The sequence below is a fragment of the Polyergus mexicanus genome, unplaced genomic scaffold (assembly GCF_030449975.1).
Source record: "Polyergus mexicanus isolate NDT 795.1 unplaced genomic scaffold, iyPolMexi1.0 SCAF_11, whole genome shotgun sequence".
Classification (NCBI taxonomy): domain Eukaryota; kingdom Metazoa; phylum Arthropoda; class Insecta; order Hymenoptera; family Formicidae; genus Polyergus; species Polyergus mexicanus.
This window is the reverse complement of record NW_027223331.1, coordinates 3,461,980-3,474,706: the sequence shown is the minus strand read 5'-3', so window position 1 is coordinate 3,474,706 and position 12,727 is coordinate 3,461,980. Positions and strand designations below refer to the sequence as shown.

General features: G+C 32.9%; 1 protein-coding gene across 6 annotated transcripts in view; it reads left to right on the top strand.

Moving 5' to 3' along the window:
• The window catches only part of Dscam1 (Down syndrome cell adhesion molecule 1), a 68,086-nt gene that overhangs the window by 950 nt on the left and 54,409 nt on the right, over positions 1 to 12,727 (top strand). For 3 of the 6 annotated variants that reach the window (XM_070303972.1, XM_070303975.1, XM_070303974.1), the window contains exons 2-5: positions 1,393 to 1,543; positions 5,487 to 5,668; positions 6,059 to 6,197; positions 7,665 to 7,826. In XM_070303972.1, the coding sequence (XP_070160073.1) occupies positions 1,459 to 1,543; positions 5,487 to 5,668; positions 6,059 to 6,197; positions 7,665 to 7,826 (568 nt within the window). In that variant the 5' untranslated portion in view covers positions 1,393 to 1,458. Of the gene's footprint in view, positions 1 to 1,392; positions 1,544 to 5,486; positions 5,669 to 6,058; positions 6,198 to 7,664; positions 7,827 to 12,552; positions 12,715 to 12,727 lie in introns of all 6 variants that reach the window. The other 3 variants (XM_070303970.1, XM_070303973.1, XM_070303971.1) reach the window with 2 other exon arrangements.

Sequence of the window (12,727 nt, the reverse complement as noted above, 5' to 3'; positions counted from 1 at the left end):
CGATTTAATCAAATCAACTTGTGCGATACATCGGTTGACATACCCACAAATTGAATAATAATTTTAGATTTATTGTGAATTCTTTATGAGGCGCGTGAGAAAGTGGTGCGGATTTAGTGGGGGTCCACGTACGCACCACCGTGGCCGCCTGGCTAGCTCCGAGTTCCGGATGGCAGCATGGCGCACACCGTCGCGAGGGGTAGATTGAACCGCTCCGCACCCTGCGATCAATAAACTCGCCGAGAGGGAGCAGCCCCGTGACGAGCCGTTCAACTCCGCCACATTTTGTCTCCCTTCTCCCTTCTACGTCTTTTCATCCCCTCTCGCGATCGCTTTCTCTCCACCTTCCTCCCCCTGTCCGCTTGCTCGCTGTTCTTCAGCCGTAACCCTTGCTATCAGCGATTCAGCACGTGCACTTCTACTCCGTTTCGCAACGAGATAGCGCTCTCGCGTTCTGCTGCAGATTATCGCGGACCAACGAACGCCAAAGAGACTCCTGGCTTTTTAAAGCTTTCCTCGCGATTTTGACTGTCTGTTCTTGCGGAGCGTCGATACTGCGGGAAAAGCAAAAGCTGTAGGAAATATTTCAGAGTTTTTCATATCAGACATTATTTTATTTTAATTTCCAATTATAAAAAAAAAACAATTAGAGCAAAGGATTACGATATTATTAGCAATCAGTCTAAAATTAAATTTTGTTGATGTTTTTGAAATAGCAGGGATTAAATATCTGAGAGATGCTCTTTAAGAGAACTTTTTAATTTTTTTTGATCATTTATTTAGTGTGCGCATCAACAAATCTTTTTCTTTTTTTCTCAATCTGGCTTTTGCCATGTGATTGATAATAGTCACACATATCTACAAATATGTAAAATAAATACAAATTTAATATTGTTCTATGCAATATATTAACTATATTTTTGTTTTAACATAGTTAATCTCTGTCAGTATTCCTTTAATTTATAACGATAAATTCTTTGATGATTTAGTAGAATAGAAGAGTCCTTGAATAATAATTTAGTTCCGAGATATTAATCTTGTTATTCTTTCAAATCATATTTATGATTTTTACAAGCAAAGAACGACCGATTACATGACACTTTGAAAGTCATAAAGATTAGCTTACGTGAGTCCTTAATGCATGCTAAAACGCCACACGCGTTGAAAGCAGTTGTGCCTTTAACGCGTGTTATACCAATCAATCAACATGAAACTAAACGAAAGTTTTTTGATGTTTATTTGCTAAACTTAAGCATTCAGCTTAATAATTAAATATTTTCTAGAAGACTTTTTTATAATAGCTATTGAAATATACCATCGAGACGAACCATCGGCGATTGTTTCACAGTCGATGAACGTATTGTTCAATCAGTGTATTTTATGTGAAATTAGGTAAAAATCAAAGAGAGAGAGAGAGAGAGAGAGAGAAAAAGTGCGCTCAGAAGGAACGAGATAAGGATGTGGCGAGAACATCCAGGCGGGGGGTATAAGATACCCGTCAACATCATGCTCCTGTTAGTTGCTGTCCTGGTATCGACAACGGGTGAGTCAACTTTAAACTAAAGATCTCATTCACACTGCATTTCTTAGCTGAATGCTTCTGATGACTCGAGGATAATTACGGAGAAACATTGATGGATGCGGGTCATGCGATTTACATCAAAGATTGGAAAGATGTTTATACGAGAGAGACGAGCCATGACTTTTATATATTAAATGCATAGTAAGATGCAATTAGTATAGGACAAATTTCTAAAGCAATAATGATATTATAATATTAATATGATATATTTTATATGTGATGACGAAAAATTATAATTAGATTTAGAAATGAATTAAGAGATTATGAGAATAATTAAGATTTTCGTTCAAATAAGTACAATTTTTGCTGTAGAAAGCTGTACGGTTCTTAAAAATCTTGTGTATCGCAGCGATTTTTACTATGTTTCAGAGTTATTCATAATTTCTTATGCGTAAGTTATCTACTTGACATACATTTCAATATATTACTGCAATATTTTCTAAAATATGTATCTCAGCATATCAAATTAATTCGTCAGCTGATGCAGCAGTCCGTTCTCGATAATACACGCGTGCTTTCAATATACATATAATATACATAATAGATATTAAATATCTGCAGAAATATATTTTCCTAGTTATCATTAGAAGAATTATCAAAAGACATTAATTCATTTTTATTAAAACACAAGAAATTTTTGTTATTTATTATAAAGACAAATAATAAAAAATTGACGGTCTACACTGCTGCTTTTTTTAGCGTGATCTCATCCGCGTATTTTGAACCTAACAGGCGGTTAGTTGGGATCGTGAAAGGTTCTGAGTATAGGTAGAAACGAATCACGAGACGCAGCTGCCGGCAGAAAGATAAAGGGGATGAGGAGATCGAGGGAAAGGAACAGCTGCTGTTCCCAGAATGCAAGCATCATGCTCACATCATGCTTTGGAAAGAATTGCATTCGGTCGTGAATACTCGTCACCAGGTGAATCAGCCTGTTATGCGAAACCTCCATACTTCAATAAGAGAACTTTACCTATTATGAAGTATAGTGGCATCGATCTTGAAAATTCATGAACTTTCTAATCGATCTTTGAGCTGAAAAAAGATAGAAATTGAAAGTGATTTAATTCATCTCATCAAACAAAGTTATAAAGTAAAACATTTTAGATTTTGTTTCAACCGAATGATGCTGATTATAAATATAAGTCGCAATAAAAAATTTGGGTGGCAGACTATATTATACGCTATTAATCAGATTTTAATATAACATTATTTTATTGAATTTTAACAATCTTTATATTGAATGATACTGAAAATTGATTACATTTATTTACTTTGAACTAGAAAAAGCCACACGCTTAAAGAAACATTCGTTATTTTGGTATTCAACAGGAAGTTTTAGAAATAGACGCAGTCTAGAAGCCGTATAAGATCTGAACAGATCCAGAGTTTTATAATCATCTTTCTAGACTTTCTCTACTAAAGCGAAAATTATAGGATAAGGACATAAGTCCATCCTCGCAATCAATATCAGTGTAGAATATTAATAAAATATAATTTTAATAATTTTATAATAATTTTGGAAACAGTAACTTTTTTCGCGATTTTCACTTGAGAGCTTTATCAATTTCAGTAACTTTTTTGTTTATTTTAGAATTTTTTCAGGAATAACCAGAAACTTAGAATTAATTAAACCAACTAACAAAATAAATTGGTTAAAGATAATTAAATGTTGGAACAAGATTTTATTATGAATAATAACTTATGACATATAAATTTATATTAAATCCTCCTTCTGATACTTCTACGGTTGCAAATTTGACTTTAGATTAACAAAAGATCGAAGCATAAGTTCCATCAAAAGATCGCTTAATCGATGACTTTATAATTTCGAAACATTTCCTATTATTATGCACGTCACAATGTCTTACGTTCCAACACGTATAGGCGCGAAACTAATATGAACATACATGTAGCCGCACGTGCAACGATCACGCGTGCGCATGTATGCGTGCTGGAAATATATTCGATGCAGCGTGTCCGGACGTTTCAAAGAGCTATATCTATATATAGATTACAGAGCGGTTGTCGACCGAGAAGAATCTCGTCTTTTATCGGGGATGCATAAGAGAGTTCAATTTCGAAAAAAAATTTTACAATGTACTTTTGCGACCGATATCCGCTCATACAAACGTGCTACATCTATCACGTATAGCCACAACAATACTCTGACACATGAACCATTATTGCACCGTACACGTGTTGCAGAAAGCATAAATAACCTAATCCTTGGACATAAATGTACAATCATCATTGAAACGTCTTGTGTATATATGCATCCAGCATATCATATTAATCATTATAATACCTAAATATTAATTTAATTCTTCTGACACTTTCGATGCCTGATGCTATTGTAATGTTTAAACGTCATCAGCTGGTCATTAATGTCATTAATATGGAGATATTCAAAACAGAGAAAGAGAAAGAGAGAAGAAAGAATATTCAGTAATAACATTAAAAAAATTAAATAAAAATATAAACTATCATTACTTATATACTTTCTTTCATCAAAAATAAGTAGTAAAAAATATGTGATATTTCGTTTTTTGTGCTCTATTTAATCCATCTGATTTACGATTTAATGCAATTCTACTAAAAAAAAGTTCCAATCGGTATGCAAATGGATCGCATGTAAATTTAGAAAGCGCGAGACGAGGATAAGCGACAAAACTGTGAAGTTTGAGTGACAGAGATAGCGCAGATCTAGAAAAATTCTGAACACCTGTTCTTTATACCTGTGTGTATGTATCCTGTCGTTCACTCCAAACTGTGCGCGCTTCGCCCAACCGGTTCTTCGTGACTTGATTTTATACTGCACCAGGTTTTATTTGCTCTCACTTTACTGCAGCCGTCGTCGTAGGTGAATCAGTAGGTGATTATATGCGAAGAAAGTAGCACGGTAAATTCCTATATAAATTTTGGATGTTTTATATAAAACGATTTGCATTATTAAATATTCGCTATAACTTATCGTTAGAAATATGTTACGAGGATGTTAATTATTTTTATAGATAAATAAATAAAGATCGCGTGAGAATTTTTTTTTCCGAAATGAGACATAAATTAAAAATTATAATTATGTGGATAAAAAGTATATCATTATTTTTATATTATATTGAAATCACACAAATAAAATTGCACAATTATTATAAAAATTATTTGCTATGCTTTATAATATTTTTTACAAAACTATATTCTCTTGCTTTTATTATTATAAATATGTACGCGTATAATATGTAATATTTATTCATTTTGCAATACATTTACAATAAATGGTACATAATCTTCTATTGACGGAGACATTTCTGCTATCGATACTAGTATATGCGGAAGGCGTAACTCTGTATGACGGAAAAGGAATCACGCATTGTCGTCTCCCTTATACTCCCGTTACGTTGATCGCATATTATTCAATAACAGATCCGACAACCTGTTGTTTGCTGCAATTGGCAACGCGCCAATTGAATGTGGGTGTCGCATATCCTGGTTAAAACGGATGATAAGCGAAACTCGAAGACACGAGACATAAGGTCTTATCGTTTGTGATGTTTTAAATTAATTGACTTCGTGCGCATGTGCTAATATTCCCACAAGCTATTTTGTTTTATTTACGAAACACTTTCTTTTTGTAATTTAAACACTGCTGTAGCTGTTGATCTTTATATCTAGAAAATTAATTATTATATCTAGACAAATTAAAGTCATGTCATCATAATCATTTAAAAAATTGAAAACTTCATTTATCTTGAAATATTATAATTACAAAAATCTTTTTAAATTTGATAGATTGGACAATTTATAATCTTTCAAAATTATATGTAATTTTCGAAATAAATGGTTTTGGAACAAGAATGGCTTAAAAACAAGACCTTTGGAAAATCAATTTGCATTTTGCTTGCAGTTGTTTCGGCTGAAGATGTATCTATGGGACCGGTATTCGTTAAGGAACCTCCAAACCGAGTCGATTTTTCAAATGGAACTGGAGCCGTTGTCGAATGCCAGGCAAGAGGAAACCCTCAACCGGATATCATCTGGGTTCGCTCCGACGGAACTGCTGTAGGAGACGTTCCTGGACTGAGACAGGTATTATGCCAAGTTTTGACTTATTTTTTTTTATTTGAAAATACAGTAGTATAATCAAAATAGAATTTTATTTACGATTTATTTTATCAAACTTTCTTAAAATATATGGCGTTTGTTAAACTTCTTATTAATGTTAACAATATATATTCTCAGCAGAAAAGCAGGTTTTTTAATAAAAAGTAAATTTTTTTTTCATGTAGGAAGAGAAATTATTATTTTTAATAGTCCCTAACTATTTTGATATCAAATACCTTTCTGTATCATGTGAATGAAATCGTTAAACATTTATGCCTTTCCACATTCATTCACACAATTATGAAAAATGCGTCAATTATTTCTGCTCCTACATGATACAAGTTTAGACTACATATAGTTATTGGCCTCTCGCAGGTTTTGCCAAACGGAAATTTGGTATTTCCCCCTTTTCGCGCTGAGGATTATCGTCAGGAAGTTCACGCTCAGGTCTACAGCTGTTTGGCACGTTCCCCTGCAGGTTCGGTACACAGTCGTGATGTCAACGTGAGAGCTGGTGAGTGTCATCTTTATATTTATTCATTAAGTATCGTTTAGCCATCTATAATATTTTATAGAAGATGTCCCAGAAAAGAAAGGCAATTTTAATTTTGATTTTAATAAACGATCTGATGAATTTTTGATTATATTAATTTTGGAGAAAAAAAAACATCAATTTTTTAAATATTTAATAGTAAAATGAATATGTATGCGCAGAGATAATAAAATCTGCAATTAAAATTGTGAAAAAGATAGAAGCAATTTTTGAATTTATTAAATTGAATGCAATTTGGTAAAAATAACTTATTAAAATTAAGGTTAACGATATTGTGTGTGGGAACATTTCATATAATGAAATTAAATTGTTTTTCAGCGACTTAATTAGTCTATTTAAATTCTTTTAGAAAGGAATTCGTTTAGAAAGAACAAGAAATGGAATGCTCAAAGGCAGGCTTGTTAAATTTTCAAGTTTAGTTTAAATTCAAATTTAGTATTATAATTTTAAATGTTGAACATTTTTTATTAATTTTGTATTTGAAAATAATTATATATAATATTATATACGTACATATATTTAAAGTTAGAATAATATTGTAGAAATATAAGATGGCTAAACATAGATAAATTTAAAAGATATTATTTTCAGCTATGGCTAATCGTGGCACGTTTTATCGTACATTTCGTTTCTTCCACGTTTATGGAACATATAACGTTGTTCTTTGGAAGAACTTTAATTCGGTAAAAGATATTAGTATTAATTCGATTAATAATATTCGGTTCGATATAATTTGATTAATAATATTCGGTCAAGAAGCTACAATGTATTGCTCTTTTAAATATCTTGCAATCTCTGCCGCCGCCGTTTATGCGAATATATATTAAATTTGTTCTCCAGTCTCAATCTGCTCGCAAGTAATCAGAAAATTACTTTTTATGATCGATATAATCACATTTCTAGGTGATGTCATTATATTTCTTGCGAAATTGAAAATACTTCTGAATCACATGCAATGATGTCATTAGACTTGACGTCACGTCGCTTTATCGACCAGCACAGTATCCAGTAGCATCCTTATTTTACATTGTTTAAAAATAAAAAAAATTATAAATATATATAATAATTATATATATATATATATATATATATATATATATATATTGTAATATATAATATTATTAGAAAATTTATATATATTGTATATAAATTTTCTTTGCAACATATTTTATTTAAATTTTATCTTTTTTCGTGTGACAAAAATATATAATAATTATTTAATAACATTATATATTTAGCAATTAAATATATTGTCATTATAAATCTAGTAGCAAAATTTATTAATAATGTTACCATATTAATTAGATCCAATTTTGAAAAAAAAAATATTTAAAAGATTCTTGTGTGGATTTCTATTGAGGCTGGAATGAATTGTCATCAGTGTATTTGACACATCGTGAACGCTATTTTTTGTATGCAAAATTATAGTGGTGGCGCAGTATTACGACACCGATGTCAATAAGGAATACGCGATTCGTGGGAACAGTGCCATTTTGAAATGTGTCGTTCCCTCTTTCGTCGCCGATTTCGTCAAAGTACTATCCTGGCATACAGATCAGGGAGAGGAATTCGTACCTGGCGATGACTTTGGTATTATTGGAAGCATTCGATCAGTAAACTAAAACCTAAATCTCCTTATATTTTTGCGAGCAGAAAATTTCGTTGTTGCATCTTTGAAGAGACATACAATTTATATGTCTCGATTAGTATATAAACTTGAACAGGCATTATGATTCATCATGATTTTATAATAGTTTAAAATATAGAAAATTTCGTAATAATATAACTTGCATAACATGCATAATATAAAAGCACGTTTTTGAAAAAATATTATAAAATTATATTGGAATATTGTCGAAATTATACTGACATTATCTCGATTGATTTATGTCCCTCACAGAGACAATTAAGAAATAATATCGATATTACGAGCTCGTATGTTCCATTTCGAGACCACAAATGCATCGTGTCGTTCGGTTGAATAACTGACACCAACCGTGAGACTCGGGCGCTTCTCGTATATTGATCTCAATTGCCATCGCGGCGAAATGCAAACCCATTTGGGGCGCGAAAGTATATGGGTCGCTCACTTTCCACTTCCACGGCCAACACGTATATACGCCTGCATCGTCATTCGTTTCGTTAACGTTATTCCCAATTCGATATATCTAGCGCGTTAGCCGAAACGATCGGATATTTGATCGATGTGTCCGCTATTTCTCTTGTTTTTTTCTATTAAACCACACGGTTTTATACGATATTTGTTTCTGTCGCGTTATCTGTATATTTTAAAAATGCGTCACAGTGTTTGTTTAAATAATATTTACTTTAATTTGGTTTGTCCTTTCCATTTGAGGAATTAATAATATATGTATGGCACAATGTTAATTAATTATATTAAAAAATGATAATAATGATGAATATTTTTATATATATAGTTAGTATTATATAAATTAATTTTTTTTGCCTACAACATTATATATATACGCGGATTTGTTGTTACATTAAGTAATCAGCATCTTATAATATTATAAAGCATTTAAATATGTCAATTAAGGCAATTATAATGCAAGCCATTTAATTTAAAATTCTTTTAATACATTATGTTGACTTATCAATATGCGTATACGTACGCATGTATCGAGGTAGAACATCAATCGATCGTATACCCTCATGACGCCCGTTTGTTGGCGACTGCGACATAAGATGCGACAACGCGAACTATTCTGCTCGCAGTGATGGCAAAATATATCACCCAAAGCTGTCGTCAACGTCGTTTCATTCGGTTTAAATAAAAAATTAATTTCTCGCACGCGCGCGTGTTTAAAAGTATCATTTATCAATATATACTTTTGAATTGTAAAATTGCATTTTAATCGAGCAGTTTCAAGCAGCGTTGTCATAAAGTACAATTTGTTGAAAATATTTTGATAATTATATTTCCAATCATTGGAAATTGAAGTGCCACGAGAGTGGACGCCTATCGCTCAATAACAGAAACGAGCACACGCAGATTATTTCGCCCGTTTATTACAGTGGTGCATCAGTATTATCAGTCCGAAGTCAACAATGAATACGTAATACGCGGCAACGCGGCTATTCTTAAATGCAGTATCCCGAGTTTCGTCGCGGAGTTCGTTCAAGTCGTTGGTTGGCAGGACGACCAGGGAAATTCTTTCGATCCGGATCAGGACAACGGTACAAATTCGAGATTTTTAGGATATTTGGGAAAGTCGGAACGCGCGTGGGCAGCGAATGATAAATTAGTCAACGTCGTCGATACCGTTTCCTACGTAACAGATTTCTCTTCGTCGCTATATTCATCGTGAATTTTGCGGATTTTTCATTTAAACTGGCCAGAAATTAAAATTTAGAAGCAACCTGAAACATATTAAATTTATTATTGCTCTCTTTATATATTTAAATGACTGGAAAACTTTACACGTATTACAGTGTTGAACGTTTTATTTTAAGAAAGCTATGTAACTGCTGTAATTTCTTAGGTACTCCGAATCTCCATGAGTTCTCTACTTATTACTTAAGAACCAGTTTGCGCAATTACATAGCAGAGCATAATAGATGGCATCAAATGGTACAATGTTAGCTGTTAGGCTGCAATGGATTGCAATGTCTTTAATCGCCTAATTTTCTTCAGAGAAATTTATTTCGTTTTTACGAAATGATTAAATCAACGCGCATAACAAGATATTGTTTTACGAGCGTACAATGACTTGCGCATCATAATGATTCAGGAATGTGTGTTGTGGCGTCTTGAGTCGAGAAAATTGATTCTCCTCGATTAAGCACCGCAATAACGCAACACGATGCGATGTTAGGAAGTGTGCGATGTGCGATATAGTTACACAATGCGCCATTATAATATTATCTTTACCATTATCTTTCGCAGTCGTGACTCAATATTACGAAGCGGAAGTTGTCTCAGAGTACGTAATACGTGGAAATGCGGCTATTTTGAAATGCACTATACCAAGCTTCGTCGCCGAATTTGTATCGGTCGAATCGTGGGTGGGAAGCGATGGCTCAACCTTCAAATCATCTACTGATTATGGTATAGCACATGTTTCCGTCCATGTATTCAGAATACTTATTCTCCTGTCCTTCTCCTATCCAAAAAGGAATTCCTTCTTAAAAGGGATAATATGCCGGAATGATTTTATACCCCTTTTTTATTTCGCTTATTTTCATTCACACATTATGAGAAAGTTGATAGTGATTACTTTTATTAATTTAATGGCATAAAAAATGATATTGTATCATCATCATATCAACTATATCATTTTTATAAAAATAGTATGAGGTAGAGAACTTTTATAATTTCTGTTAAAAAATTATGAAAGAGAAAAAAAAGAATAGCAACTCGAAATTCTTTTATTCATAACACATTGTCTTCTCTTCGACAAAAAAATTATTTAGGATATACTAAGATATTTTGTTTGTTTGAAAGTATATATATAATGTGTGTCACATATATGAGACATTATATATAAATGCCCTTTGCAAATTAAATGATTCGGATGCATTTTTTAATTGATTTATAGCGTGCAGACGCGTTGCACAATTTGTATGACGACTATTATGTATGTGAGGAACACGTTGGCCAATAAATATATACAATAAGTACACAGGGTGAGGAAATTCTCTTTCCGGTCATATCACCCTCTGTATCCATGCTACTCAGACACCTCGTCCCCTTGTCCAACTTTGTCAAAGTTCAAAGTGGCACGTGGTAACGATTCGTTTCCGCTGGCCGCGCGGTCTGATAATCTGACAGCGGCTGTGAACGGCGGCGGCAGTACATACATACATGAAGGTTAATGAACCATCCGGTGGTTCTCACGCCGCGAATTATGATAGGCAAAAGAAAATAAGCCGACACCGTGTCCATGACAAGCGCAGAAAATTTCGGGAAGCTTGATCGAGAAGCTGCCCTGAAGAAAATTTCAGAGTGAATTACAGATTTCGTCACGATGTAATATTACAGTCTAGTAAGCGCAAAACAAAAAAAAAATACGAAAAAATATAAAGAATATTTCTGAAATTGTTTAATTTGAGATTGTATTATCGTAATGACAGTTTATTCTAGACATACAAAAGTATTCATAAAGCACGGAAGTCTAAAAGAGTGCAAGCAGTTTTTTCTGCACGTTTCTCAAAAATGTTTTTGTTTCTTTTCAATTTATTGATACACCGTGATACTTTGAAACAGTTTGAATTCTTCTGTTCATCGGTGAGAGTGACGAATCAAACATTTAATTATATCTTTTTATGATCCATTCGCACAAATTTATCTTTTCCATCTACAAATAATATGACAAACTAAGAATAACAAACATACATTTATTTTGCATACTTGCGTAATGCAAACTATATTTAAACGACTTTTTCGCGATATTTATTATTGATTTCATTGAATATTCGCTATTTTAATTTGCATTCTCTACGTAGTCGTCACTCAGCCTTATAATCCGGAGATATTGACTGAATACGTTATAAGAGGAAACAGCGCGATCTTAAAGTGCAGCATTCCCAGTTACATCGCAGAATTCGTTACTGTCGAGGCGTGGATTCGCGAAGATGGAGAGGTTTATCTTCCGGAGGATCCTGCAGTCGTACAGGGTACTGCAGATCCATCCTCAATTATTTTAGGCATCCCATCTAAAATTTGTATATGAATTAGGTTATCGTATATTAATTTTTTATGATAAATTAGTCTTTTGCAATTTTATTCTAATAGAAAAGATATTGAAAGTAAAAGTGTGCCACAGTAATTTAATTTAATCTTTTAAGAAATTAAGAAAAAGAAATATCAAAATTAAGAAAATTAAATGTAGATTAACTTTTTCAAGTTTTTAAGAAAGTATATTAAAGATGCTATTGCGTCGAATTTTTTCTTTGTCGCCTAATCATATGCAAATTTGTTGCGAAAGACATCAGTCGCTTATTTGTGTCCATGACATATCTTTAACCAAAATAACATATTCACTCTTTCTCTTAAAATCCTATTGAAACATTTTATTGTCCGTCGTTCTGTTAACTTTAACTCCTTGAGAAATATGCATTTTTATAAAAATACATATTTACGAAAATATTATATAATTAACATAAGGTATCTTCTGTAAAAAAATACGAAAAAAATTTTTAACTTTTTCTTTCATTGATTTATTTCGTATAAAGGAAAATATGAATTAATTTTTTCATCATTATGTAACTAGAAACCTATAATGGTCAAACTCTTAAAGAAATGGTTCACTTTCCATCGCGTCTCAAAGAGTTAACACGTTGCCCGCGCCGGCAGTCGTTTCGCAGTTTTACGTCACCGAAGCCGAGAACGAGTACGTGATCCGGGCTAATAGTGCGATCATGAAATGCAAAATACCGAGCTTCGTGTCCGAGTTTGTCTACGTGGATCAGTGGGTGGCCGACGATGGGACGATTTACATGCCCGGACAGGAGTACGGTATGACACCGGT